At 33.5% G+C, this 27,940-nt stretch overlaps 1 protein-coding gene across 1 annotated transcript in view; it reads left to right on the forward strand.

The window, feature by feature from the left end:
- LOC145663614 (putative N-acetylated-alpha-linked acidic dipeptidase) overlaps positions 1–27,940 on the forward strand; it is a 111,811-nt gene that overhangs the window by 70,623 nt on the left and 13,248 nt on the right. The window contains exons 9-13 of the mRNA XM_081729723.1: positions 898–1,017; positions 4,864–5,010; positions 8,638–8,806; positions 15,960–16,050; positions 18,920–19,172. Coding sequence (XP_081585849.1) covers positions 898–1,017; positions 4,864–5,010; positions 8,638–8,806; positions 15,960–16,050; positions 18,920–19,172 — 780 coding nt within the window. The remainder of the gene's footprint in view (positions 1–897; positions 1,018–4,863; positions 5,011–8,637; positions 8,807–15,959; positions 16,051–18,919; positions 19,173–27,940) is intronic.

A 27,940-nucleotide genomic window follows, 5' to 3' on the forward strand; every position in this document is an offset into this window, starting at 1 on the left:
TATGTTTTCTTCTATAATAGATTAATATCAATGAAAAAGTCTAATGCCTTCTATTTCTTACTTTTATTTTCTCTTTTTTTAAGAGAGAGGATCTTATATACCAGATATCATTTGAAACATTCTCAGAATGATGTAAAGAACATTGGTTTGCTTATTGAAATTTGTGTCTATTTTTCTACACACAATTGTATAGTAGTCTTTCATACTAGTGCATTTGGTCCAACATTGCTATGTCAATATGCTATGTTCTAAAGCCTCTTTGTGACATCATGGAAATCAGAATCCTCCAGGCCTGCAAAGTACTCTTCCAGGTTGCAGTAATGCTATCACTTTTTGTCTGAACCAAATTCAACAAGAATTTTTTTATTGCATACAGATGATAAGAGCTAATCAGCATTAAACCAAGAAATGGCAAATGTAACATGTGTAAGAGAAGCATTTAACTGAATCAAACGAAGCAATTCTTTTGCACAAAATATTAAGAAAAAGTCAATGAAGAGCGTCATTTAAGATGTTTAACTATGTTGTGTTTTAATGCATTGGAAACGGTTTTAAGGCCATAACTTTATGATTCTATGCATATGCATGTATCTCTAAACCTCTGCTGCCAAAAACTATATTTAATGAAACTTAATATTCATTATTTATACAAAAGTTGTATCATGGATCTTCTCAAATTCTCATAATTACATTTATGAATTATAAATGTTGTACGAAACATAAAGATTTGTTAACTGGTTAGTTTAAAGTTATGAGGTGTGATTTTGCTAAACTCGATTTCTTTAATGGAGTATGAAATTGAAAACAAACAAAAGAAATTTAAATATGAAAGTGCTGTAGTATTTAATTTGTGTAACTTATTAATACATTGTTTTTTTTTTTTGTTTTTTTTTTCAGACCGTTACGTAATTCTTGGGAACCACAGAGACGCTTACGTGGTAGGAGCTGCTGATCCAACTAGTGGAACCGCAATCATGTATGAGCTTGCAAGAGCTTTCGGTGAAATGAAAAAAGAAGGTGCGTCTTTCTTCTTACTTAATAATTTGCTACGACTAGTAGACTGAACTACTGATTAGAAAGCATTTATAAGAACTGCTCCGGTCTGTATTGAAGCGTGAGATACAAAAGCTGTGACGCGACGTTGCCATTTTGATAAAAGGATTTGGCGATGCAGACACACTACAGCGTGACCAGGTTGGCAAGTGACAGATACATTTCATTAGTTGCTTTAATAAGGTCGCCATTATGTGGCAACACAAAAAACCCCTCATTTGCTAACAGCATTAAAGGGAATTCGAAGCATCACTTTCAAACACCATTAACGCGGTCTCTTAGAATAGAAGGGAATATTTGTTTATAGCAAGGTAGTAAAATATTTGATATGCCGGCAGACTGTATTACAGAGCACCCGCTCGAAGTATGTACTAACGTATGTGAGTTGTTACTTGAGTGCCAGAGCAGTCCGAAGAATGCTGTGTTTTCTGGAAGTTTCTTACTAACAATATGTACTTATGCTAGTTTCAACAGCACTTATTAAAGTCGATTTTGAAAGACATTTCTGTGCAAACATTTAGGAGCAATTCTATCGAAAAATCCTGACATCTTCATGCTCAATATATAACAATTACGAGAGTAGGCAGCCATTTGCGTGAGGCTGGGAGTGTTGGTGACAAATTAGAGAGCTGTACAATCAATAAAGAAGTTTTTAACTAAGAAATGTTTAGAGAGTAATAGTAAAGTAAATAAAATTTTGTTAGTCAAATGGTTCGTGTTAATACAAACACTTTGGAGATTTTTTTTTAAAGGAGGAAATTCCAGGAATTAGAATCACAGGAGCTAGTGTCCTCTATCAGATTTGTATTCCAGTTGTCCTCGCCGGTAACAACATTTTCCATTGACTTACATATCATTCCATTCAACATAAGCAAATAAAAATGTTATTCATATTCTTTTAAAATATTGCTGCGATGTGTTTGTTGGGAATTTTCTTATTAAAGGTGACTGACTATATTGGTAGCACATCATGGAATAGGCTGTTGGATAAAACGTATTTTAGTGACAAACAGTGTTTTCACCTTAGCAGATATGTCCATAGTCAGAACAACATATGAATATCAACAGAAATCCCTCAAGTAATACACGAAACGTTACTAAATTAATTGAAAGTAGGGATGTGGTTAGTAATTTCACCAAAAAAGGCAGTACTAGTGCTTTTTTTGTTTTGTTTTTCACGATTTTCAACAGTCAGTTGTACCAGAAAATAATTATTCAGTTTGTTGCACTATAACAACACTATCCATAGCTTTTGATTGGATATTGTAACGAAAGCAACACTAACCAAAGCCTCAACAAACACTGTATTTTAAACTATAATGTGTTACAGTTTCGGATATCTAACATATCATTCATCAGACATTCAGTGTCTGACATTATATTTCAATGTCTGATGAAGGATATGTTAGATACCCGAAACTGTAACACATTATAGTTTAAAATATAGTGTGTGTTGAAGCTTTGATCAGTGGTTCTTTTGTTGCACTACTTAAAGCAGTGAGCATTATTGTTGCTTGTAACAAGACAGGGTAAAGTGTCAAACATCTCGTGATACAATACAGTTTCTTGGAAAAATGCTAGATGATAGCCTGATTTCAAGAAGTTTGAGGTCCCAGACCACCTGTCATATAAACACTAGATTTTTTTTTTCTTTGGAGGTATCTTAAAAGTTGTGTAGACCGACAAAATCGAGGACATGATAGAAGTTCTAAAGTACATAAGAATTGTATTGAACATCACATACACATATCCTAAAGTAGGGATGCCCATAATAGAGAGAATCGCGACAAATGTGGAAGGCCTGAGGGAAAAAAGCTTCTTTTAAGTGTTTTTTTTATTAAATTGTGATTTTTTTCAAGTTTGAAATTTAGTATTCCAGACGGAGACAAAATAATCATAACTTTTCTACAGGTTAAATAAAATTATATTAAAGACATGTGGATTTAGCGACATCCAAAACAGTCTTTGATGGCAAGAATAAAGTTTAGTCCATTGATAATACAGGAATTTAGCGACTTTTAAATTGATACTTGACTATTGCATAAAACTAGTTGGCAACTCTGCTGACAACCATTAGCTTTGAAAATTTTCACAGAAAATTTGTCTTGGAGTCCATGCAACCTATGGACAGGATTGCCTAAGATGCAGAAGTTCTGAAGGATCAGGTTTCGCAGAACAGGTCCGGAAACAGGAAAAATTAGCACTATTTACAAGAAAACCAGAGTGATTCAACTGTTTTTCATTTCATTGATATGAATAAATGCAATACAGAGGTTGTTCAGTCTACATTTGGCCAATTTCGACTTACTAAAAATTTAGAAGAATCCATGGCGCCAGATCCGTAAGTGCTCGATATGTTTCCCTTGGTTCCTAACAATAGCCCAACAGCGTAATTTCCACTGTAATAGGCTTCTCTGAAGAACTGGGAGGGGAATCTTGTCCCATTCCCTTTGCACAACTTTCCAAAGACCTTCCACAGTTGTCACACGCCGTTTTCCCAAAGCCCGCTTCAGCAATCCAAATCCACAATAATCCATAGGACTTGCATCTGGAGATTTAACAGGTACCTCATTAAAAGGTATCACCTGTATACCACTTGCCTCCTCCATCTCCCTGTAGAATGCGAGGGACGATCGTGAGGTATGTGATGAGGCCTTGTCCATGTGAATGCGCACCTGATTGGAGTCATTTCCGTACATTGTTAGAATCTCATGCTCGTAGATCGGCCGCATGATCTGCTCCTGAAAATACTGCGAATTTATATTGCAGTTCTTCGCAACCCTACGAATCTTCAGTTTACCTCGGTAACAGTAGCCAGTAACGACCATGAACCCTTTTGGGAAGGATTCTTTACAGACACGGACCCACCTTCTGAAGTTCTTGGCGCCTTTCTCTCGGTACAGATGGCTCTCGGTTTGCCGCAGTCGGAAAGGTAAATCCATGCTTCATCGAGCGTTACGATGTACATCCACTTTTGTTTTGCCAGATGCCGTTCGTACATCTTCCGGGCGTTACACTTTCGTTCCTTTTGGTGGGCATCCGTGAGAAGATGGCCACCCGCTTTCATGACTTTTTCCAGCTTGAATTGATGGTGTAACGTCCGGCTTACAGTCCCCAAAGACACGTCAAGACGATTAGCCATACACCTTTGTGTTGGCGGATTTTCTTGCATTGCTATTTTGCGAAGTTTCCTCTGCATGGTGGAGGTGGCCTTGGTGCATTCCCGCTTCCTAGGCAACTTCGTTGGTGATCCAAATGGTGGAGCTTCGTTGCCCTTGTACTTTTTAATAACATTTTTTTATTCCCCTTACACTGATGTAACCATTCTTCTTGCACTGTTTTCTAATAACAGAAACACTAAAGTGGGCGTCATAAAGAGCCGCAACATAGCCTTCCCAAAACCGGCTTAGTTTGGGCGGCATTTTGGTCACAGAGCAGAAACCCACACACTTGGAAACAAATTTAACACAACACTCACAACAATGGTTCTCTTTTGTGCGTTATTGTCGTCCGCGCGGAAAAACAAGTCCGTTCTCAGGAAGCCACTGCACAACACTGCAGGACGCCACGAGCCAGGTCGAGTGAGTCCATTCTGCCCGAGAGGGGGAAAGAACGAAATCGGTCAAACGTAGGCTGAACAACCTCTGTATAGTATAATTTATTGGATATTTAAAATATAGTTTCCATGATAATTCGCATATACTTACATGAGTATATAAGGTATATAGCGAGACAAGTAGTTTAATGATAGCGGTCGTTTGTAATGGTTGATATATTTTGATTTTAAATTTTGATATATAATTCTTCCAGGATGGAGACCTCGTCGAACAATAGTTCTCTGCAGTTGGTCAGCCGAGGAGTTTAGCATTGCAGGTTCAACGGAATGGACTGAAGATCTGTCTGCTATTTTGCGTGCCAGGGCAGTCGCTTACCTTAACTTGGACATCGGCGTCAGCGGTAAGAATCCAGTTAATAAAAAGAAAAAATTGAGTTAATAAAACTCAAGGAAGTTTGATAAACTTCCACAATACTAGTAATAAAATTAACTTTCTAATTGAGATCATTTTCCATCGTTTTTCTTTCTTTCTTTATTTATTTATTGAAATATTTATTTATTTATTGAAAGGTGCAATAAACGAGTTGCGCTCAATTGCAGTGTTCTGCCTCATTACATGTATTTACATAGTGAACTATTTTCTTCTTGAACCCTTTTGTTGTATCAAATATATCAACAATCGAATTAATTGAATTACATTTTAAAATATTGTTTAATGAAACACAACTTATCTATGTTGAAGAATGTTCTGATTTCTTACAGCAAAAAATATGTACATGTCTTATTAATAAATAAATCTATATATATAAAAGAGAACGTACAAATCCTTTGTCCGCTCATCACGCTAATACGGCTGAACCAATTTCTTTTATTTTTGGGGGGTTATTAGGATTTGGACCCTAGATGGTTTTTATCATATCACTTTAATTTTCAATTACCAGTGTCTTGAGATAATTGACCATTCAGGTGTCCATTACGTACAAATCCTTTGTTAGTTCATCATAGGTATAAAAATAAACGTATTTATATGCAACCCGCATGACCGTGTCACTCGGCGGGTTAACATAAATGACAGGCGTTATAATGGTTTTTATCATATCACTTGAAAGCGAAAAAGTAAAAATTATCTAAGTAACAAAGTTTATTGCGTTCGGGGGTGACCGCAGCGAAGCGGGGCGGGTTAACATAAATGACAGGCGATATAATGTTAACATTTACTGCAATCTTCTATGGTTTTTATCATATCACTTGAAAGCGAAAAAGTAAAAATTATCTAAGTAACAAAGTTTATTGCGTTCCGGGGTGACCGCAGCGAAGCGGGGTGAACGCTGCTAGTGAATGAATAAAGAAGCAGAATACACGTACAATTGCGTATTTTTATTTTTAAATTCTCATCATTTCGATATCTCATGCATAATTCGTATCTACGAAGGGTGTAACCTTTGAGTGTTACATTGAGTAGATATTCACATATTGCCTTTTCACCATTGTTTCGCAGACACAACTTGGCATATATTTTAATCATGCTCGACCCTAGCCATAGAAACTAAATACACGGTTCTGATTGGTTGGAGATATCCGTTTCTCGCCACGGAGCATACATATAGCACAAATCAAACGCCAGTTGCTGTCAGTCCTCATAACCGAGCATGCTAGGGAGCGGACTAGTGATGAAAAGCGGTTTTGGCGTGGGTTCAAAACCTGGCTCAAGGAAAGTTTTTTTTTTTTTTTAATTTTTATAACACTTTTGTCATTAAAATAAGACGAAAATAATACTCGTTCGCCCTTGTACGTAATATATAATGCATGAATTGTTCATTTTCTACCATTCACCTAGCGATTTCTGATAGCCCTTATAAACAATGACGTTATAAACTAACAGGAGAGTAAGAAGTGGGGCCCTCGCGAAGTGAGGGGTTGTAGAGATAGTGAAGAGTTAGAGAGGGGAAGTGACAGAGATACCAGGAGGGGTAGAGCTAGGCATACGCTTCCTTGCCGTTTTTTTAAAAAAGTTATTTACTTACGTTAGGAAACATAGCTGAGTGAGCGTCAGGAGTGAAGGGGGTCAGAAGCCCCGCAGGACTCGTTTTATTCCACCTTTACCCCCATGATGATACCACGTGACATTATGTCACACTCGGGTGATGCAACTTCGATGTAAATCAAACTTCACTCTCTTCCTTGTGACCAACTTAAAAACAGTTGGCTAGGATAGCGCGTGAAAAAAATATATATGCCTTCTGATAACCATTGCAAAAGTTCCTAAAACTCAAAGAATCAAATATAAAATACATTAGAAAATTGGTGAGAATAATGAAAGTATTTTCCTACATGCATGTATAAGAATAAGCTTGCCATTGTAGTTTAGAATAGCTTAATGATATAGATCTACTTTTTATCTAGAGATCCTTGATCAAGATATAGTTCCGGCTTCAAAGTCCTAATATAGTAGGATTCATAAGTTGTGTCTTTGATTTGAGAGGAGGTCTTATGTAGTAACTATATCTTATTAATGATATACTTATAAATAGACAAATGTTTAGATAATCTTGATACTGCAAGACCTTAGTTCTTAGAGTATCACAAATGTTCTTTAATTCTCGTTGATACATTTATTTCCCAATGACAAGTTACAAATTTATAAACAATTCAATAAACGTATGGTGAAGGATCTTGATAGTTCAACGAAATGAATTTCGTTCTCTTTGTGGCCTAAGATTTCATACAGACTGCAAACAGTTGCTAACAAATATAATTTTAATGTAGCACTAAAATCACCGATGAACTTAAGAAAGTAACTTTACGGAATACAAAAATTACTTTCTGGGTAATCTTGGAATTCAGGAATAATTCAGAAATACATTTAGTAATTTGCCAATGTAAACAAACTTATATCAGAATGACAAAAAGAAATGTATGAAACGAGAACTAAAGAACATTTAAGAGACTCTAAGGACCAAGATCTTGTATCAAGATTATGTAAGCATTTGGAAGATTACATCTCCGTAGAAAACACCAGCTACGAACGAGGTATCGAAATAATAAGGATTTAAAAAATAAAAATACGCAAAGATACGAGTAATCTATTTCTTTATTTTCTAATTACATATAATTGTGTATAAAATAAATACTTTAACATACTATACATATTATATGATATCTTAATATATATATATTGTATTAGATGACGGAAGAGTAACTTCATTTAGGAGTTCAAGCTATCAACTTTGTTGTTTAAGAGTTTGTGAATAAATAGAAAGTCAGTGACCATTCTGTGAGTTCTTAAAATTAGCAGTTTATACCCATCTAACAGCTTGAAACATCTTGGATACAAATGTGTTTGTCTATTCTGCGTTCTGATAATCATTGAAATAAAAAGTTCAGAAGTAAAATTGAATGCAATATTTAATCTTGAATTTGACTACGAATATCAAAACAACAAGAAAAATGTTGTCTATTAGGTAGCAAAATAAGCTGGCAAGTAGTGATCGTTACTTTGCTTTTGATTGCTTCCATATTCAAATAATTTATACAGAACCATAAAGGAAGGATATTTAAATTTTTGGGATTCCCAGTACGTTTTCCTCCGCATATTTAAAAAGCAATTTGCTAAGTAACCTAAAGGTAATCAAAAATAGGCTACGAGTACCATTTTTAAAAAAAGTAATATAGTATCTACAAAATTCTATATAACAAAAATTCTAAAAACTTTTTTCAGATATTTACTTATTGAGCAAAAATCTGGGGTTGCAGTTTACGGTGTCATAATTTCTGTGCTGTGAGGGGTGTTGAAAAGAATTATTTGTATTAATAGTATTTTTATAAGTACAAGGGTAAATCATATGTTTTGCCAATTGTAATAGTGTGAGAGTGTTTTTCGTACCATGACTTTGGCTCACTTATATGCATGAATGTGCATATATATATTTAGACAATATCAATAACTTATACCGTGCAGCTTTTGCAACATAGTACGTTTGAACGCACGAGTGTGAAATGATAAATGTATATAATGTTTCATTTTGCAGGTAATAAGACTCTTGGTGCAAGTGCTTCTCCATTACTATTTGAAGTATTATATGAAACTGCCAGAAGAGTTCCTAACCCAAATCTTGAAGAGGTTGCTGCTGGAAGGCCAACAGTATTTGATACATGGTTAGAAATTCAGCCATCGTTAGAAAATACAAGTAAACCTAGGTAAGTTGTATTTCTAATTATCTAACACACAATCAGAGTCATACGTCTTGCAAATAAAATCAGAAAAATAAACACACTGCTGAACAAGACTGCACTTATTTAATATAAAAACACATTTACACGTGACGTTTCGATCTTCTAGCCAAGATTCTCATCAGACGTACACTGAGTGATACAAAAAACTACTAAATATATATACACCATTAATCTCCCTATCTGCTCTCTCATTGGCCCGTTCAAATAGCCAATCAGAAACGTGGAAAACTATCTGAACTGACCAATGGGAAAACGTAACATTCTACCAGAAAGAAACAACAAGGAGCAAACAACCATTGAATACATTAATTCACATACATTTTTCTGCATTTATCAATAATATTTCTCCATTCTTTATTAATGCTGATACCTTTGGTCCAATTCATTAAGTTTACATCCCCTTCTTTTTCTATCCACCAAGACTCTTTCCACTTTCTCGGCCACAACCTTTTTTTCCCTTTCCAGCACAATAACTTCTTCCCAGTTCACATCATGTCCTGTTTCTTTTACGTTTTTAAAGATTGCGTTAGTTTCTCTGCCATATTTCACATCACTTTTATATTGTTTAATTCTTTCTTTCAATAATTTTCCCGTCTCCTTAATATATTTCATATCACAATCCTTACAATTTATACAATAGATGACACCTTTCTGATCTCTTTTTTCTTTTTTTCCTCCCTTTGCTTTTGACCATGTCCAACAACGTTCTGCAACCTTTTCTATACACTTTTACCCTTTGCTTTCTTAACATCTCACAAGGTGAAGGATTTGGTGGATGGACAGTATGAATTAGTTGAGAAGAAGAATGAAGAAATTATAGAAGAATTAAAAGAAGAATGTAAAAAGAAGGGACTTAAGAAATGGATGAATGAAGATGGAAGAGTGCCGGTGTTAAAGGGTTTTCCAAAAATACACAAAAAGGAAGTAAAGCTTAGGCCAGTTATGGACTGTAGGAATAATTATTTGGAACCGCTAGAAAGTGAATTGAAACCAGTGTTAGAGTGGGTAAGAGACAGACAAGAGACTTTGGCAGTTAAAGACTATAGAGAAGTAATAAACTACACCACTAATGCTAGAATTAATAATGATTGTATTTTGTTTAGTTTAGATGTGAAAGTCATGTTCCCTAGTCTAAAAAGAAGTGCTATACTTGATACGATTAAGAGTGTTATGGGGGGAGAATGTGTTAAAGGCTGGAAATGAGAGAAAGTTAGAAAAGCCCTCAACTTAATGTGGGAGTTTGGTTTTTGTGAAGTTAAGAATGACATATATAGGATTAAGGATGGTTTAAGTATAGAATCTAAGATAAGTCCGGTATTGTCTGATATCATTATGAATGTATGGTAGAAGGATGTGGTAGAAAAGGGGAAAGAAAAGATTCGATTTTTATGTAGATACGTTGATGACTGTTTTGGAATATGGGAAGGATCAAAAGAAGAGTTGATAGAGTTCGTTGGTAGTATTGAAGATAAGGAGAAAGGAATAGAGTTAGAATTAGAGACAGAGCAGGGAGGTGTATTATGTTATCTTGGCATTTTAATGAGTAAGGAAGGGAAGAGCATTAAGACTCAATGGTATCAAAAAGAATGTAATGCTGGTATTTATTATAATAAGAAAAATAACGTAGATAGAAGCACAAAAGTTAATTTCATAAGAAATATGTTAGAAAGAATTACCAAAATTTGTAACAAGAATGTAGAAGAGAATGTGTAAATCTTTAAAGAACAGCTGTATAAGAATGGTTATAGTAAAAGGAATATCGTTAAAGCATCTGTGGTCTCTGAGAAAGGTAAAAGTAAGGAGGAAAATGAGGGGGCATGGAAAGGCATTGTAGGGCTAGGAGAAGATACCGAGATTTTGAAAAAGATGTTAAGAAAGCAAAGGGTAAAAGTGTATAGAAAAGGTTGCAGAACGTTGTTGGACATGGTCAAAAGCAAAGGGAGGAAAAAAAGAAAAAAGAGATCAGAAAGGTGTCATCTATTGTATAAATTGTAAGGATTGTGATATGAAATATATTGGGGAGACGGGAAAATTATTGAAAGAAAGAATTAAACAATATAAAAGTGATGTGAAATATGGCAGAGAAACTAACGCAATCTTTAAAAACGTAAAAGAAACAGGACATGATGTGAACTGGGAAGAATTTATTGTGCTGGAAAGGGAAAAAAAGGTTGTGGCCGAGAAAGTGGAAAGAGTCTTGGTGGATAGAAAAAGAAGGGGATGTAAACTTAATGAATTGGACCAAAGGTATCAGCATTAATAAAGAATGGAGAAATATTATTGATAAATACAGAAAAATGTATGTGAATTAATGTATTCAATGGTTGTTTGCTCCTTGTTGTTTCTTTCTGGTAGAATGTTATGTTTTCCCATTGGTCAGTTCAGATAGATTTCCACGCTTCTGATTGGCTGTTTGAACGGGCCAATGAGAGAGCAGATAGGAAAATTAATGGTGTATATATATTTAGTAGTTTTTTGTATCACTCAGTGTACTTCTGATGAGAATCTTGGCTAAAAGATCGAAACGTCACGTATAAATGTGTTTTTATATTAAATAAGTGCAGTCTTGTTCAGCAGTGTGTTTATTTTTCTAATTATCTAATTTCCTCTAGCAGCATTTGTCATAACATGGAATCGTAAGTTTCAATGAGCTTCCTCCAGGCCGGTTTCTCACACATTCAGATTCCTCCATCTTATGTTATCGTCACTTATTTGTAGGACTTCTCTCGAGCTTTCTTCGTAATACGGTCAAATCATGTCAGCCATCTCTCTTGTGTTTCTCCTCCAGATCTATAGGTTTTACTATAATCCCTATTCCTTTATTTCTGATTCTATACTTCTTAGTTACTTCACACATCTACCTACCTTAGCATTATTTCTGTCACCTTTATTCTATTCAAGTTTTGTTTTATTTTTATTTTTTATTTATTTTTTTATTTATTTATTTATTTATTTATTTGTGTGTGTGTGTGTGTGTCTGTGTGTTTGTATTACATATATCAATGGGAGAATATCCTTCTTCACACGGAAAAAATGAAGAGTGTGGCATGGACAGTCCGTGCCAAGAGTGTGGCATGGACAGATATTACAGTGGTACACTCTCTCCTGTGCTCCGATCTCAGATATTTACTCCAACAGATGAGCTCTCACTTGTAAGCAGATTTGAACCAAACGAATGAAAACAAGCTCAGCTCAGTAAAGCCTACTGTGAGCAATTAACAATTATTGTCACGTAATCTCCGAGATGAAGCGAAACTGGCGCGCTTCCATGTCGCATATTCTTATCCTATACATTCCCATTTATTGCGTGGGCGCTAATTGTCCGTATTGTGAAAACTCTTTTAGAATGTTCGAAATACTTAGGCCTCAGAGAACGTTAGGGACTACCTAATAATGTTAGTCTCATTATGGGAGTCACAATATGAGTCACAATTGTGATCTATTCTCGAAGTTATTCACGAAATTGAAAATATTTAACGTTCTCTGAATCTTTTCTTTTTAAATTTCGCATGTTTTGGATTTTACTATTCCTTTTCTTTTAAAAACTTTTCTTGTTATATGCTTTCTGTTTCTCTGTTTCATTTATTTCTTCATTTGGACAGACCAAAATCATATCCACGAAGAAATTAAAAGTTGACTAAAAGCAGGGGATGCGTGTTATTATTCAGTTCAAAATATTTTGTCGTCGCGAATTCTGTCGAGGAATTTGAAGCTTAAAATATATATATATATATACATAAAATGATAATCATCCCTGTTGTACTGTATGGCTGCGAAACATAGTCACTTACTCTGAGGGAAGAACGCAGAGTGAAAGTATTTCACAACAAAATCCTGAGACGAATATTTGGACCTAAGAAGAACGGGGAATGGCGGAAACTTTATAACGAGGAATTACATAATTTATACCATTTACCAAACATTGTTAGGGTCATCAAGTTTGGAAGGCTCAGGTGGGCAGGTCATGTAGCCAGGATGGAGGAAAGTAGGAATGCTTTCAATTTTTTTTAAATTTCTTTCTGGAAAGTCAATCGGGGAACGTCCATCGAGAAAGATCTAGGCGCAGATGGGAGGATAATATTAAGATGGATATCGCAGAAATATGAATACAAAGTAGAAACTGGATCCAGTTGACTAAGGACAGAAATCAATGGAGAACTTTTGTGAACGCCGTTTTGAACCTCCAGGTTCTAAGGCCATAGAGTTAGTTTGTTACTTATTTTAACTTTTTTGTGACATCTGTTTTAAATTTTTATAGGGCTTTTATGTTATTTTATTATTTTATTAGGCGTTATTGAGTTTATTCTTTTTAGAAGTTTTATTTTTGATCATTGTCTTTATGTTGGAAATCTTATTTTTATGAAAAGAATGTACCGGCCATTAGCTCTTCCATTACGAGGACAAATAGTCTCGGATCTGACGTCCCATTAACACATAAATCAATAAATAAAGTAAGGACAACTTGAAAATGAGAAGCTTTAATGAAGGCATAGAATACGAATTAGAAAGAGAGATATGCTGTACATACTAAGCACACATGAAAATTATTTCTTATTGCTTGACTACGTAAGAAGTTTGGACAGGAGCACAACAGAAAAGCAACACATGTTAGAATAAATAAGAATTTAGAAAAATAGAATTGGAACATGAATCACGGGTACGTAGAATGTTCAGGAAGATATAAATTAGAATATTTGTAAAAGAGATGAGATAAATAATTTAAAATTGATGAAAACACGTAAAGTTTGAAATGAAATGAAATAGTTTTACGTCCCACGGTTATGCCGGTTAGGCTAAAGGAGACGGTGATGATGAGAGATGAATGAAATGGATGGAATGAAGAAAATGGGAGGAAACGGGAGAACCCCGAGAAAACCCACGCACACGGTGTTTGTCCACCACAAAGTTCACTTGGCGGGACCCCAAGCACCAGAAGTGAACGCTCTACCACTGAGCCACCGTGGCCCACGTAAAGTTTGATGATAAGATATTAGGGCATTACAAGGCAGAAACCGTGGGATGTTTAATAATTGTTCAAACTTGCGAGTAACAAAGTCTTGTTAAAATTGTCATAAATAGTTTTGACGGAGCCTTCTGTCTTCTTCGGTACGTCGGAGTTCTTACTGAAAAATATTTCCTCACATCATTACATCTAAAGGCGTGTAATTATTTACAGGTTCCGAACTGTTAAAGGTTGAGAAGGATAAACTTTGAAAAGAAGTACTTGTTGTTCAATATTCCTATTGTAGAACTGGCTGCCAAAGTTAGCAGTACTTTTCAAAAATACTATAGATAAAAGTATTTGATATAAACTATTGCTTGAGAAAAATTAAAGAACGTCGGAGAGTAAGCTAAGAGAACTCCGTGATGCTTTTCTGGAATAAAATTGAGACAGAAGAATAAAACTTATGGGGTCTTAGAAGTGACCCCCTAAGAAAGAATAGATTGTAGGTGACAAAAAAAATCATCATACCATGATTTGTCCTGTTAAATTGTCGACATTGTCTCACAACAATTACGTAACAGATATGCAAAGCTGGGTAAAGTGGAGTTCTATCTTCTTTGGATTACGAAAAATATTTCCAGTATTTAACTAAATTTATCACATCGACCTTAAATTATTTGAAAATATTCTATGAAGTATATTTTGACTTTTCCGGCTGCGGACAGAATTTTCTGTCATATACTCCTCAAACGAATTCAGAATTCTGCCAGTGTTCACAATTAGCCAGTGCCTCGCCTCTAGTGGTCTATAGAAAGTATTACCCAGAAGCATTAAAGCTTACTAAGGTAATGTTAACTATTCCTGCAACCAATGCTTCGGTAGACAGGTCATTCTTCTCATTAAAAGAATAAGAATTACTTAACTATGTAGTAAACAATCATATAATAGATACTCTGGTCTTTCTTTGATGTCCATTGAAAGAAGATTGCTGAAGATAATGAAAGCATGTCATTATATGACTCCGTCATTGAGGTTTTCGACAAAAAAAGGCCGCAGAATTGACCTCAAATACAAACGAAGATGTGCTCTCATGCTTTACAATTTGAACCAACAGCTAAATTTATTATTATTATTATTATTATTATTATTATTATTATTATTATTATTATTATTATTATTATTATTATTATTATTATTTGCTTCGTGAAATATTAATTTTGTCTAAACCGCTTGCACATGCGAATTGACCATGCCTCACCGCTGGCATGGAATGAAAATAAATATTAAAATGACGAAAACAATGGTAATTGACTAGAAGGAAATTCTGTCAAGAATACAAGTTGAAGGGAGAGAGAAAAACATATCGCCCCCGGAAAGCAAAAAGGTGCTAAGCGCCATTCTCCTTGACTTTCAACTAAGTGCATATCCTGACTTCATGTTTAATGCTGGCAGAAAGGAGACAAGTGGCAGGAGACAATATGAAAGGTTTGCGGTGAAAACTGAATTCTACAGAAGAATGAAAGCATCAGAATTAATTAGTATTTCATTCGTTTGTATGCTCTCCTGAGAAATTTGCAGTTTGGCGCTTAGCACCTTTCTGCTTTCTGGGGGTGATATGACTAACTTTAGATACCTCGGTAGCATTATTAATGAAGATTTGAAATATGAACGGGAAATAACAGATAGAATAGAGATGGAAAGGATGTTTATGAAGAAGGAAAGGATTTATGATTTTTCAATTTGACTAACATTTGTAGTCATTACATTTTTTAGGTACAAATAATTAAAAGCTAAAACTTTAGGGTAAATTTGTGATATTTTAAAGTGTATTCTAAAATTCATTAAGTATCTGCCACATGTTGCTAATGTTTTATTCTATTTTCCTGGACTTTTGTGAAGTTTACAAGTAATTTTCTTAACTTCTTCTTGCAAATCAATTCAGTCTTCTGTATAATATTAAAGATTAAGTGGCTTTGCGTTGCTGCGATACTATCTAAACAGAAGGCTACACATTGCTTATACCGCAATGTGTGAACAGTGCACTTGAATTTTTGTTTCTCTATGTCACATATACTAAATTAATTGACAATAATAATAAAAACAGTTTTTCTGAAATTATAAATTAAAATTTACTACAATTACTATTGATAATAAGACAGATTTTTTTTTCAGAATTAATATATTAGGAAGTGGAAGCGATCATTTGGGATTCCAACATAAGAATGGAATAGCTAGTGTAAGCTTTTCTTATGAAGATAATTTGGTAAGTACACATTGCAGAATATATAGATATAGATATAGATATAGATATAGATATAGATATAGATATAGATATAGATATAGATATAGATATAGATATAGATATAAAATATAGATATATATATAGATATAGATATGTACGTATTTTTTAGTACAAGATTTTAATCTTCCCCGAAAAATAGGAGGAATTCAGAAAGTTATATTTTCTTTTAAACCAATAATTTGAATTAAGATGACTTTCAAGAGAATCATTTAATAGATTCACCACAAATACCCCTTGATATTTTAACAATGTTTCTTATGCTCCATTGATATTCCAAATAACAATGATATGTAACAATACGTTAATATACTATAGTATATTACCAGTGATGTTATTCAATTTTTTTAACAACCAGTTCTGTATATATACATACATACATACATACATATACAGTGGTGCTATTCAGCCGGTTCTCACCGTTTCGCTAGAACCCGTTGTTAAAATATTTCGAGTTTGCATAATCGTTTGTCATTCCCAGACATAAACATAAACATACACACACACACACACACATATATATATATATATGACCTAGTCAAGAGTGAAAGAAAGAAGCAAAACAAATTTGTGAAAACATCTCTGTACTTTTCCCGCTCGCTTGCCAGTAGCGTAGCTAGAATTTTTTAAAGGGGAGGGGGCAATGAAGGTCCCAAGAAAATTTTAAGGGGGCCATCTCCAATGAATGAAAAATTTTATTCACACAGCTTATATATATATATATATATTTAAGATGAATGTTTTCTTCTTTGTTGTTCATCATGAGTTTATTCTTTTCAAAACAGTGAAAATGTAAGAAATTACTTTCTCAAACAAATATGATACAATAATACAACTGATTTCTAATATAAGTAAGTAGTTATTTAATCACGGTATTTAAAATATGTGTCACTGGTTGATTTAAGTGGAAGCAGAGAAATACAAACACTTTTACAGGTAAAGAAAATAACTTTTATTGGTTCAAGCTTCTACTTAAACGAGAATGATGTTTCTATTCTCGTAATCAGCAGCAAATTTATCAACAACTTCTTTTAGGATCTAACGATTTAGAAATTTTCTTTTCAATATAAAATAATCCTAAGTTTTTCAACCCACCATCAGTCATGGAATTGCCTATATGAATCTTTAATCTTTCAAACATGAGAATGGCCTTTTATATGTAGCACTAGAAATCGGTATAGTCACAGAGATGAAACCAGGTTGTAGGTTTCTAGGAATGCGTTTTTGTAGACACAAAAAAGATTAATGAAATTCATCAAGGAATCAACTTTGGTTTTCTCTCGTCTTCATACAACTTAATTGTGTTTGGGAGGATTTTGACTTCACATTTGAATATTTCCAGATCACTTCCATAATACTTTGCCATAGGCTCCACAATGTTGTAATTTAAAAAGTTTTCACTTTTTGGACGTAGAGTGGTGATTGATCTAATGATTTTGCTACATGATCAAAATAGTTTTCCATCTCTGCCCTATCGATAGTAGGCAGAAAACTGTCTCTTAGTATATTATGATTAGAAAATTCGTTTTCTGCCTCCAATGAAGGAAGAGATTCATCCAAAATGAATTTGTGATATTTCGATGGCAAATAAATGTCTAGTTCATTTCTACAAGGAACCCCTTTATCTGTTTCCGGCTTTGAAATTTCAAAACCATTTTTTTGCACATCTTCAAATATTCTTGATAAATTTGTTCGAATGTTGTTCGTTGAGAGCCATATTCTGCAGGCCTCATCTTCGACGGCGTTTGAACTAGTGAATCTACAAGAATCAAAAATTCCGACATGCCTGCATCTACTTGAGATAAGGCCAAGCTCAAAGTTATAACATGACAGCAGTCATCTCAAATTTTAGCAGCTTGAAAACTTTTCCCCTTGTACAGATCACATTAATTTGCCAGATGAAATGATGGAAGTAAATAAATATCACAAGTTTCAGGTTTATTTTGATACCGCACAATAATATAAATAATTGTTTGGTAGATAAACAATAATAATAATAATAATAATAATAATAATAATAATAATAATAATAATAATAATAATAATAATAATAATAATAATAATAATAATAATAATAAAGTAAAAAGTGGTGGAAAAGGACAAATGTTCTTAAGAGCCAAACGTCGCACAGAACCAGGAATTGCACTCCAACAGGACACTGATTTGCCGTCCAGGCCCACTTAAAAAAAAATAATAATAATAATAAGCCTTGTTCTTGAAGCTCAAATTTCACTTTAAAATAAATTGCCATGTATTCTTAAAATTTCAGGAAAATGTTCCAGTTTCACTCTCTAAAAATATGGTAGCCTAATCGGTGACAAAACTAGACCTTTGATGCCCAGGCAAATATTGCAATTAGCACCCCCTTCAATTACATCTACACCAATTAACACACAGATTAGTTTGCTGGCGCCCGGGGCAACTGCAATCTGGCCTAGTTCAATTATTTGGTTACTTTTACCCTTGAGCTCTAAAACTGAGTAATGAATTTGCCTTTTACTTTATTAAAATGATAAAGTGAACAATCTTTGAAGCAAAAAGATTAAATGTAGTTTTCTTTTCTTAATATGAAACAGTGCTAGAACAGACATTTCAATGAGGGCTCCTTACAGCAAGTTTTTATTAATCAGCCTACGTATTTTAATACTTCCTTATGTACTAAAGCATCTCAAACTACTCATGAAACGTAACATTGATGAGGAAAAACTTAACAATTGTAAAAGTTCAATAGTGAACATAGATTTGTACTTCTTCCCTCACCTAACTACACAAATAGAAAAAGATCAAGCCACTACTTTTCTACTTAATTTCTTTACTTTTTTCTCTATTGCAGAATCCTCTTCCATCCAGCTACCCCTTGTATCACACACGCTATGACACTTTCTATTTAGTGAGTGAATTGATGGATCGAGGTTTTAATTACAGTAAAGCATCTTGTCAAGTGTGGGGAGTTCTTGCACTGTTTTTGGCCGAGTCTGTAATTCTTCCGCTGGACCCTGTTACCTACTCCACGTTCCTGCAGCGAGGCTTTGAAATCTTCAAAGAAAATAATGGAAATTTAATGGAATCAAACGGTATCTCACTTGGTAAGTTTCCTGTATTCTTTATGGTCAATCCATTTGAAATCATCCAAGTTCAGATTATAAGGTTTCTGACATTTTTTTTAAATTTTTGTACATTCAGTTGTGCTATATTTAGAGAGTTGAAAATAAACATTCATCCATTTTTTAGATGCTTGGTTTTGTTTTAAGTGGTCATTTTGTATGGACATGTAAGTCTATTTTGCACTTTACAAAGATTTGGGATAAACACTGTAGCTCCGTTATTTAAAAAAAAAAAAAAAAATATTAATTTCAAACAAAAATCATTTTAAAGAAAATTAAATGTACAATATTTTATATTCAGTACACATTTAAGCCTACTACTTTACAAATACCTTTAAAAAATTGTTGAAAATGAAAAGTTTGGAAAATGCAAATTGTCATTTTTGAAATTAAAAATTTTAAAGAAAAGAATCAGACTTGCCGTATTTTCTAGGTAGAAGCTTCGTAGAACTTTCTAAAAAAAGTTTGATAGTGAGAGTTCCATCATTTTCTTGTTATGGATCTTCAAATATTGTGATTTTTCGAAATCGTCCGTGTTCAATCTCAAATATCTCAAAAGAAACATACTTGAAAAATTTCAAATGTTCCCGAAACATTTGTTATTTGCATAGTAACAAGTGATTAACATTTGATTACTGAGACTTGATTAGTTTTTTTTTTCTAAGTTGTGGCTTAATTTTGATATGGCGAAATCAAAGAAGTGATGTACTGTGCAATTATGATAGAAACTGTGTTAAAAATAGAAATAATACATTAGTAACACTACCATAGTATATCTTTTTCAGTTATACAGTTCACACTTTAAGCAAAAACACAAAATTTTATGATAAATTTACCTGCGGCCAAGCAAAATATCGCGTTTTGTTATTTTTCTTAATTCTTTCGTATTCCCATATGAGAGGCAGATGTTCTGTTTTGTGACTGAAAACAAAGCATGGATTCCCACTATTTGTTCTTGGAGCTCAATGAGCAGAACACTACCCTGATAAACAGGTGGTGAAGGAAGATATGAACAAAAAAAAAAAAAAAAAAAAACAAGTATTGGAATTCAGGAAATGGTTGTACGTATTGGTTTACCATGTCTATTTTGGTAAAACCATTAGCTATATCAGCTCCTTTCATCAGTGGGGAACTTTAGTAATTCAGGAAAATTCTCAGGCTTAAAACTAATCATCTCAATCAACTATTGCCATGACGGATTGTAGTAAGTTAGCGGAGGTTTTGAGATATGAATTTCCTTAAAATTTTCTGAAAACATATTTTGCTCCGAGAGAAACACTTGTAGCTCATTTCAATGAAGTGCGTCTATGTTCTTTGTTTTATGGTTGTTTATGTTATTGTGTTTTCAATCCGAATAATTCAGTGTACCAAACTCGCTTTCGGGAAGAGAAAGGTAAGTACATATATTAAACATACTGTAGTTTTTTTTTCTAGTACTGTATATTGTTATTATTACTCTATAATGCATTACTTAAAAGTAGCTGTAATGCGATTGCTTATTAAAATTTTACAATCAAATAATACTAGAAATCCTATTCTAAAAATTCACCATTTATACTTATTTTCTCTAAGTTGTGCACCTGTCTAAGTTGGCCACTTTTCAATGGAACGGATAGTGGCCAACGTAGACAGGTTTCACTGTATTTTTTTCATTGATATTCAATCTTTGATTTGTTACAGTTATGAAGTCTATTGACGGTAGTTTCCTTAGGACCTTACTAATTGGCACCCAGAATATGACATCTTTAGAGATTTGGAAAGAAATTCTGAAACCATATGGGGGGAAAAGTTAATAAAAAGATCGTTGTTTTCCTCACTTGCTTCTTCAAGTTTCCTTATCCACCAGATTGTTGCTCGTATACAGACAGAAATATCTATCAGTGATACGACTTGTTGACTATATTAGCGAATGCATAAGAATTGAACTATGCAAATAAGTATCTGCTTAATGGAGTCAAAGCCACTTTCACTGACTTCTTGCATATGCGGTATCCCTAATCTTTAAGTCTCAATCAATCCAATTTATCTGCACATTCACAAATATACATCTAAAAATGATATTAAAAGATCCAAATTTTTAAAAGACCTTAAATGATGGCAACAAAGCGTCACCAAAACACCATGCATGTGCAGTTTGTGGCTTAATGGGAAAGTTGTGATCAACACAAAATGTCTTAGCTTCAATACAAAGTCAGTCGGCTGGGAAAAGTTTGTTGCACCGACTTTAAAGAAGATATTCCTTTGACTTCGCTTAAACAGGAATCTAAAAAGGAATTATATTAATAAAACGGTCTCTGTTAATAAAGCGGTACTTTATAAATTGCATATGCTCAAAGAACTACGTAAGACGAAACAGCGTTTTTTTTTTTTTTTTAATCAAAAGATGCAAAATATTTCAGTTCAAAAATTTTCTTGTAGCGTTATATCTGGAAAACTACATACAATGTAGCCAAACCCAATCTATAATTTAACTCAGTATAATGTGCTTATTCCGTAAAAAAACAACGAAAACTCGATTTAAGGGCCATTCAAAATTTTTTGTGGCTCCTGATCCAATTTTGCGTCAAAACAACCATTATATTTCAATTAAAAATTTTCTTGTAGGCTATATATATGGAGAACTACACACAGTGTCGCCAAACCTACGAAATCTCGATTTAGGGACCGTTTAAAAATTTTGTGGCTCGTGGTCCAATTTTGCATCAAAAGATCCAATATATTTCAATCAAAAATTTTCTTGTAGGCCTTATATATGAAGAACTACATATAGTGTAGCCAAACCCAAACTATCACTTAACTCAGTATGATGTGCTTATTCCGTAAAAAAATACGAAAACTCGATTTAGGGGACGTTCAAAAATTTTGTGGCCCCTGATCCACACACTAATTAATGGCCAAAATCGCAATCTTTTGATGCATTTTAGATCATTCCTAAAATTCTTGGAAAAGATCGCAATCTTTTGATGATTCCTAAAATTCTTGTTTAATAATTATTTCCTTCAAATTTTGATTAACAATTAGTTTATCGTATTAAAATACGCATTAAAATATTATAACAATAAAACGACGTACACAATTAAACTGAACTATATGTTTTAATATCTAACATATATGATTTGGTTTTAGAATGAACCATCAGTTAGTTGTACTTTTGTTGCTAATAAACCAAATTTGTCCTCACAAAACTTAGTGTCTGATGAAGACAACGTTACGTTGTTGAAACTGTTACACTGAAATTTAGTTTTTAATAAACAAGTGTATATACTCTGGTCAGAAGTGTTTATTATTTCTTTTGAAAAATATATGAAACTATTGGGCAGAAAATATCATCAAATATGGCACAACTTGATTTATATCGGAAAATTCATTGTCTAGTTTCCATTAGATTATACTATTAGAATTGTTGAAATAAGGCAGATATATGATGCGTGAAACATGTGTTAATGAATCTAAAATGTATGTGTTCTCTGAGTTTAGAGCCTATGTTAGTTTCGTATCAATATCTAGCAAGTGTTACCAGTTTGTCCTAAGCAACTTACCACCGAAATACTTGATTAGTTTTCTATCTTAGTCCATTCCATCTAGTCTGATAGAAGCTCCCCATCTATTCTTCCTTGCCATCATAAGAGGGTCCAGGGTAGAAGATTTTATAATATATAACACTTTAAACTTTCCATCCTACTACTCTCGCGTATGGTCGAGTAGCTTTAATTTTCATCAATAGATTTATTGCAAACACACCCAAAACCAATATTGGTAACACAAATAAATGTATTCTAGATTATTCTTGGCAGAATCAGCTCTACCACCACCTTTTAGTATTGTATTGCATTGTGTTTGTATTTTTTTTATTTTTATCCTTTTTCATACATATTGTTCACAGATTGAACGTATGAAATGGACACTTCAGAAAGCTTTATATGTATACAGATTTATACATTTAAATTTTGTATACAGTATTAGATATTTAGCTTAAATAGGAACAGAGTTTTTCATTATTCTAATTTAGATATAAAAAATATAAAACACATCTTGTAAATATTAACTTACAAACTATTACATGGTAGGCTTTATTCTTATGAACTTTAGACAATTTTATGCCTTAATATTAATGTTGATTTTGAACTTGAGCCCTGTTTCTACTCGGTAGAAGAATGTATCTCAACTAGATAACACTTAACCCCCGTATGAAAACCTGATGGTTTATTCTTTAAAGATGTAGGAAATATGTTATAAATATTTGTTACGTTACGGAATGTGCTATTTTTGTGTATTTTTAATCGTGAGGACTGTGCATGAAGATCCGATGCTTGTCTTTTATACAAATAAATATCTGAATTCTACCAGAAGTTCTTTGTATGTATCTGTATATCTTTTCTTACAAATTTTGTAAGTTTATACATATATACACAGGGTACAGATAAAATTTCAAAGTATTTAAATATAGGTATAGAAGAAGTTCAAAGTTTATTTTCCTCCATAAACTTGAAACCTCTCTTTTATAAACGAATATGGACTTTTGTAGTGAAATAAATCCTCAGAAAATAATACCATACTTCAATTTCCAGTGAAAAAATCCAAAGTGCCTAAGATATAAACAGAATATGCTGACTCTCACTATTTCTTAAAAGCTTTAACATGTAACAGGTTTGAGATAGCTTACTAGTTAATTTTTAAATATATGTTTTCCAATCTAATGTATCTAATACAGAAATACCCCGAAATTTGATAGCCGAAACATGATTCAATATTTGCCGCTAATTACTACATTACGGCGTTCCCTTATTTTATTTTGTACTACATGGAAATACATTCATGAAGACTTAATTGTGTTAATTATGAATGTAGTTATATCCAGCAATTCACTGACAGCAGATATGGTGTAGTATACTGCATTACGTAGTGCATCGCGCAACCAAATTGATTTCACTTCCTTTGTGGCCTGCACTAACTTATAGACTCCAAAACGCTGTCAATAAATATGGCTGTAAGGTTGCTCTAAAATAACCGATGGAATTAGAAAGTGACTTTACGGAATACAAAAGTTACGATATGAATAATTGAAGTTTCTCAAGCAGGTATATGGTAATTTGTCAGTGTAAGCAAAAGAATATTGGAATGACAAATAGAATTAAGAAAAAACATGTAAGAGACGATAAGTATCCAAATCAGGCGGTGACAGGACTATCCAAACATTTGTCTTTATTGAAATTCATTATTAATGAGATTAAATTGTTCCTAAAGATTTCATCGCAAATTGAAAATGCTATTTTTAAATCATATATTAAGACTTTGGAACCGGAATTAAATCTTGATTCGGAAGGTGTGGATTAGGATTGGAATCATATCATTAAGGGCGTTGGCACTCTACTCAGAATTACTAAAAAACGCAATTTATCGAAATGATCTGAGTATATAACATTATAGCAATATATTTAAAAGTAGTAATGATTAATTTTATGTTGATATAATCAATATGCGCTTATATAATTAATTAATAATTAATTAAAATTTGTTCCAATTTAGTGCAATAATTAATAAAAATTTCGTTCCAAAACTTGAATATGTTATTCCCTGATTATTATTGATTAGAATGAAATGGTATTAAATTTTTCTTGAAGCTTGATTTGTTTTCAATTATCTTAAGAACTAGATATTGGAATGAAAAAATGCAACTAAACTGCACACCACAGCGCAAATCCGTTTTTTGATCACTTATATTTGTCGAAAGAGGCCAGCGATCTTCAACATTTATATATCGTTCTAAACACTGAAATGTCTTCTTCCTCTCAATATTATACTTCATCATGTACTACCAACGTACTTTATGTATTTCGAGAATAAATGCGCAAAGTGTTAACATTTTAAAAGGAACATCTGTACGCTAGCGCCACTCGCATTTTCGACGGGATGTTCTACAACTACAAGGTCCTACTATCACCTATTTCGCAGTGTAGCTAACGAGTTGAAGGTGTTACCAATCAGGCGTGAGCTGATATACTGCAAATACATAATGGCTCGTAAACGACCTTTATCAAAAACCAGAAAACGAAATAAGCGCTCAAAATCTGCTCGAGCCGCAGCTAAACGTCGCAAAACTGAAATAATTGTTTCTGTTGATTCTTTTCCATGTTTTCAAGAACAAGGAACCGCTGAAGATGAAAGGTAAGATTTTGTATATATATATATGATATATATAAGCTTCGTGTTACTGGAGTATGTTAGTAGATAACTCTTTATATTCGTTTTACTTATTATTTAATGTATATTTACATTATTTTTGTCTCTGGCTTTAATTATGTTTTGTTTTCGTTGTTTAGCATCTGTTCTCAGTACCTACCAGTTTCTATATACAATCTGTAATATATTGACTCACTATTTAGACTGGGACGGAATATTGTACTACATTTAATACTCTCTCACTGCGAACCAAATAAGGGTACCATTGTACTGTAAGTTATTTCAATAAATTAGAGTGCTAAGAACAGTGGCTCGCAAGGATACCCGTGAACCGTAAGCCATACCAGGGGGGGTCTATCTTCGAAATCTTGGTTTACGTAGGTATAATATTTGTCAATTAGGATCGGACAGTAACCAAGATATAAATAATGTTGACGATTAAATAATATAATAATATTCACATGTGAGAATCATTTTCGTTCTGAAATATTCCATGGTACGTATAAAATTTGTGCATGTCATTTTGTTCGATCTTTAGCACAATATAATAATAATTTATTGTTAATGGACTAGAGATTATGTGGAATTAATTATGATGATGATACATATCATGACAAAGAGCGATGTATACGAATATGATGTTGATTAAAGAGAAGAAGTACGATTATAATTACATGCCACTTGGTCCTCAAACATATTTGTCAAATAAAATATTTACTTTTGCAAAACTGAGATAGGCAGCTTCAGAACTGCGTAAACTGATGAGCAACTAGTTATATAATGCAGTATAACTATATGGATATTGTTCATGGGTGGACAACTTCACACTATCCCTCCTCTCTCTAAATTATTTCTAGTATAAAAGAACTCTTTCGAAAATAATAATTTTAGCAACTAACCTAAACTAACGATTTGAGGTGAAAAATCTGAAAATCGGATGGGTAAGTGTGAAGTTGTCCCGCCCCTTATTTTATTAGTTTGAATAATAATAATAATAATAATAATAATAATAATAATAATAATAATAATAATAATAATAATAATAATAATAATAATAATAATAATAAGTGTCATCTATCAGTTATGAGTACATCCTATCTCGTAAACGGTACGGCGGGGAAGAGATGAACGAAGAATTTCTCTGCTTTGCACATCACGTGACTGACTAGCTTCGGGTTAGAATTCCAAGAATTGAGAAGCAAGCAAGCAAACGAGGGGATCTGATAAGACTTTTTTTTTTTCATTTGTGCTGCACAGAGGGTATTCACATTGGAATTGGCATGTCATTTCTACTCCCCCTCCTGCCGGATTGGTTTTCCTGTCTTGTTCCGCCAAAATGTTTCTAACTTGTAAAGGTTGACTCAGCCGCGGGCATTTCAGGTGCCATAGTAGGGTATCTGTTTCGCTTTCTTTCTTTCAAGGCATGGTAAAAACGCCAGTCGGGAATCATATTCGCAAGCTCCCGCATCGTAGGCTATGACTTGAATGTTTTTTTTTCTCTAGAATTTATTTACATGTTGTACTATAGCAAGCAATTTATGCAGCTATTTAATTCACTTGGGTACTGGCTACTATTTAATTCTACAGCGGAAAAAAGTTGTGTAGAAACCAAGGATGTAGCTATGGGGAGCACGGGGTCCAAATCTTGACTTGCCTTCCAAATATTTAAACTAGTATATAAATACTAGTTTGCTATTTATACTACTAGTTTAGTATATATGCCCCCCCCACCCACCCAAATCAGAGCTCTGGCTACGTTCCTGGTAGAAACTAAAAAAAAAATGTAATTGCTGAGAATTTTGAACGTCCGAAAACGTGATTCGCAAAAAAAAAAAAAAAAAAAAAAAAATTGACGCGCAATTACCAGCTTTAATGATTATTGCATCACAAAAGTGGTATGATAGAAGAAAAAATTCATTCCTCAGTGAGATCCGACTTTTCCAACTTCTAAAATGTGGAATTTGCTATTTATTTTTCTATAGGAGTATTTTTTTTCATTTGCTCAGAATTTTCTGGGATGGGTTGGGTAAGACCCCCGTCCATCTGCACGTCTCTATATATATCACGTAGCTATCATTGTATCACAATGATGCCTCTGAAACTTCTGGATTAATTTTAGATTTCCAAACTATGCTATGCATAAGAAATTGAAGTCCTTTAGAACGGCTGTGTCCGTCCGTCTGTCTATCTGTCTGTCTGTCAACAGGTATCACAGCAAAAACGGTAAGAGCTATTTTCATACAATTTAAGCGGTAAAATCTATCGACAAGTGGTTTTCGGGAATCGATTCAGCATCCCAGGAACAGATTCCATCTCCTTCAAAAACCTCCTACTTAAACCGAAAGTGGTCGATTTTTACCACTTCCTGTTTCAACAGTAATAGTCATAACCCAGAAACGATAATATCTAGCGTCAAACGGTTCTCAGAAATCGATTCAAGGTGTGAAGGAAACAAAACACTTCGACTTCTGTATTTCCACTAAAACCGGAAGTGGTAGAAATTCACTACTACTTCCGGTTTCAATATTGATTTTCATTGACATAAAACTGTAAGAGTTATCGACAAGCAG

Source organism: Thermobia domestica, chromosome 11 (assembly GCF_964235325.1).
Source record: "Thermobia domestica chromosome 11, izTheDome1.hap1.1, whole genome shotgun sequence".
NCBI classification, from domain to species: Eukaryota; Metazoa; Arthropoda; class Insecta; order Zygentoma; family Lepismatidae; genus Thermobia; species Thermobia domestica.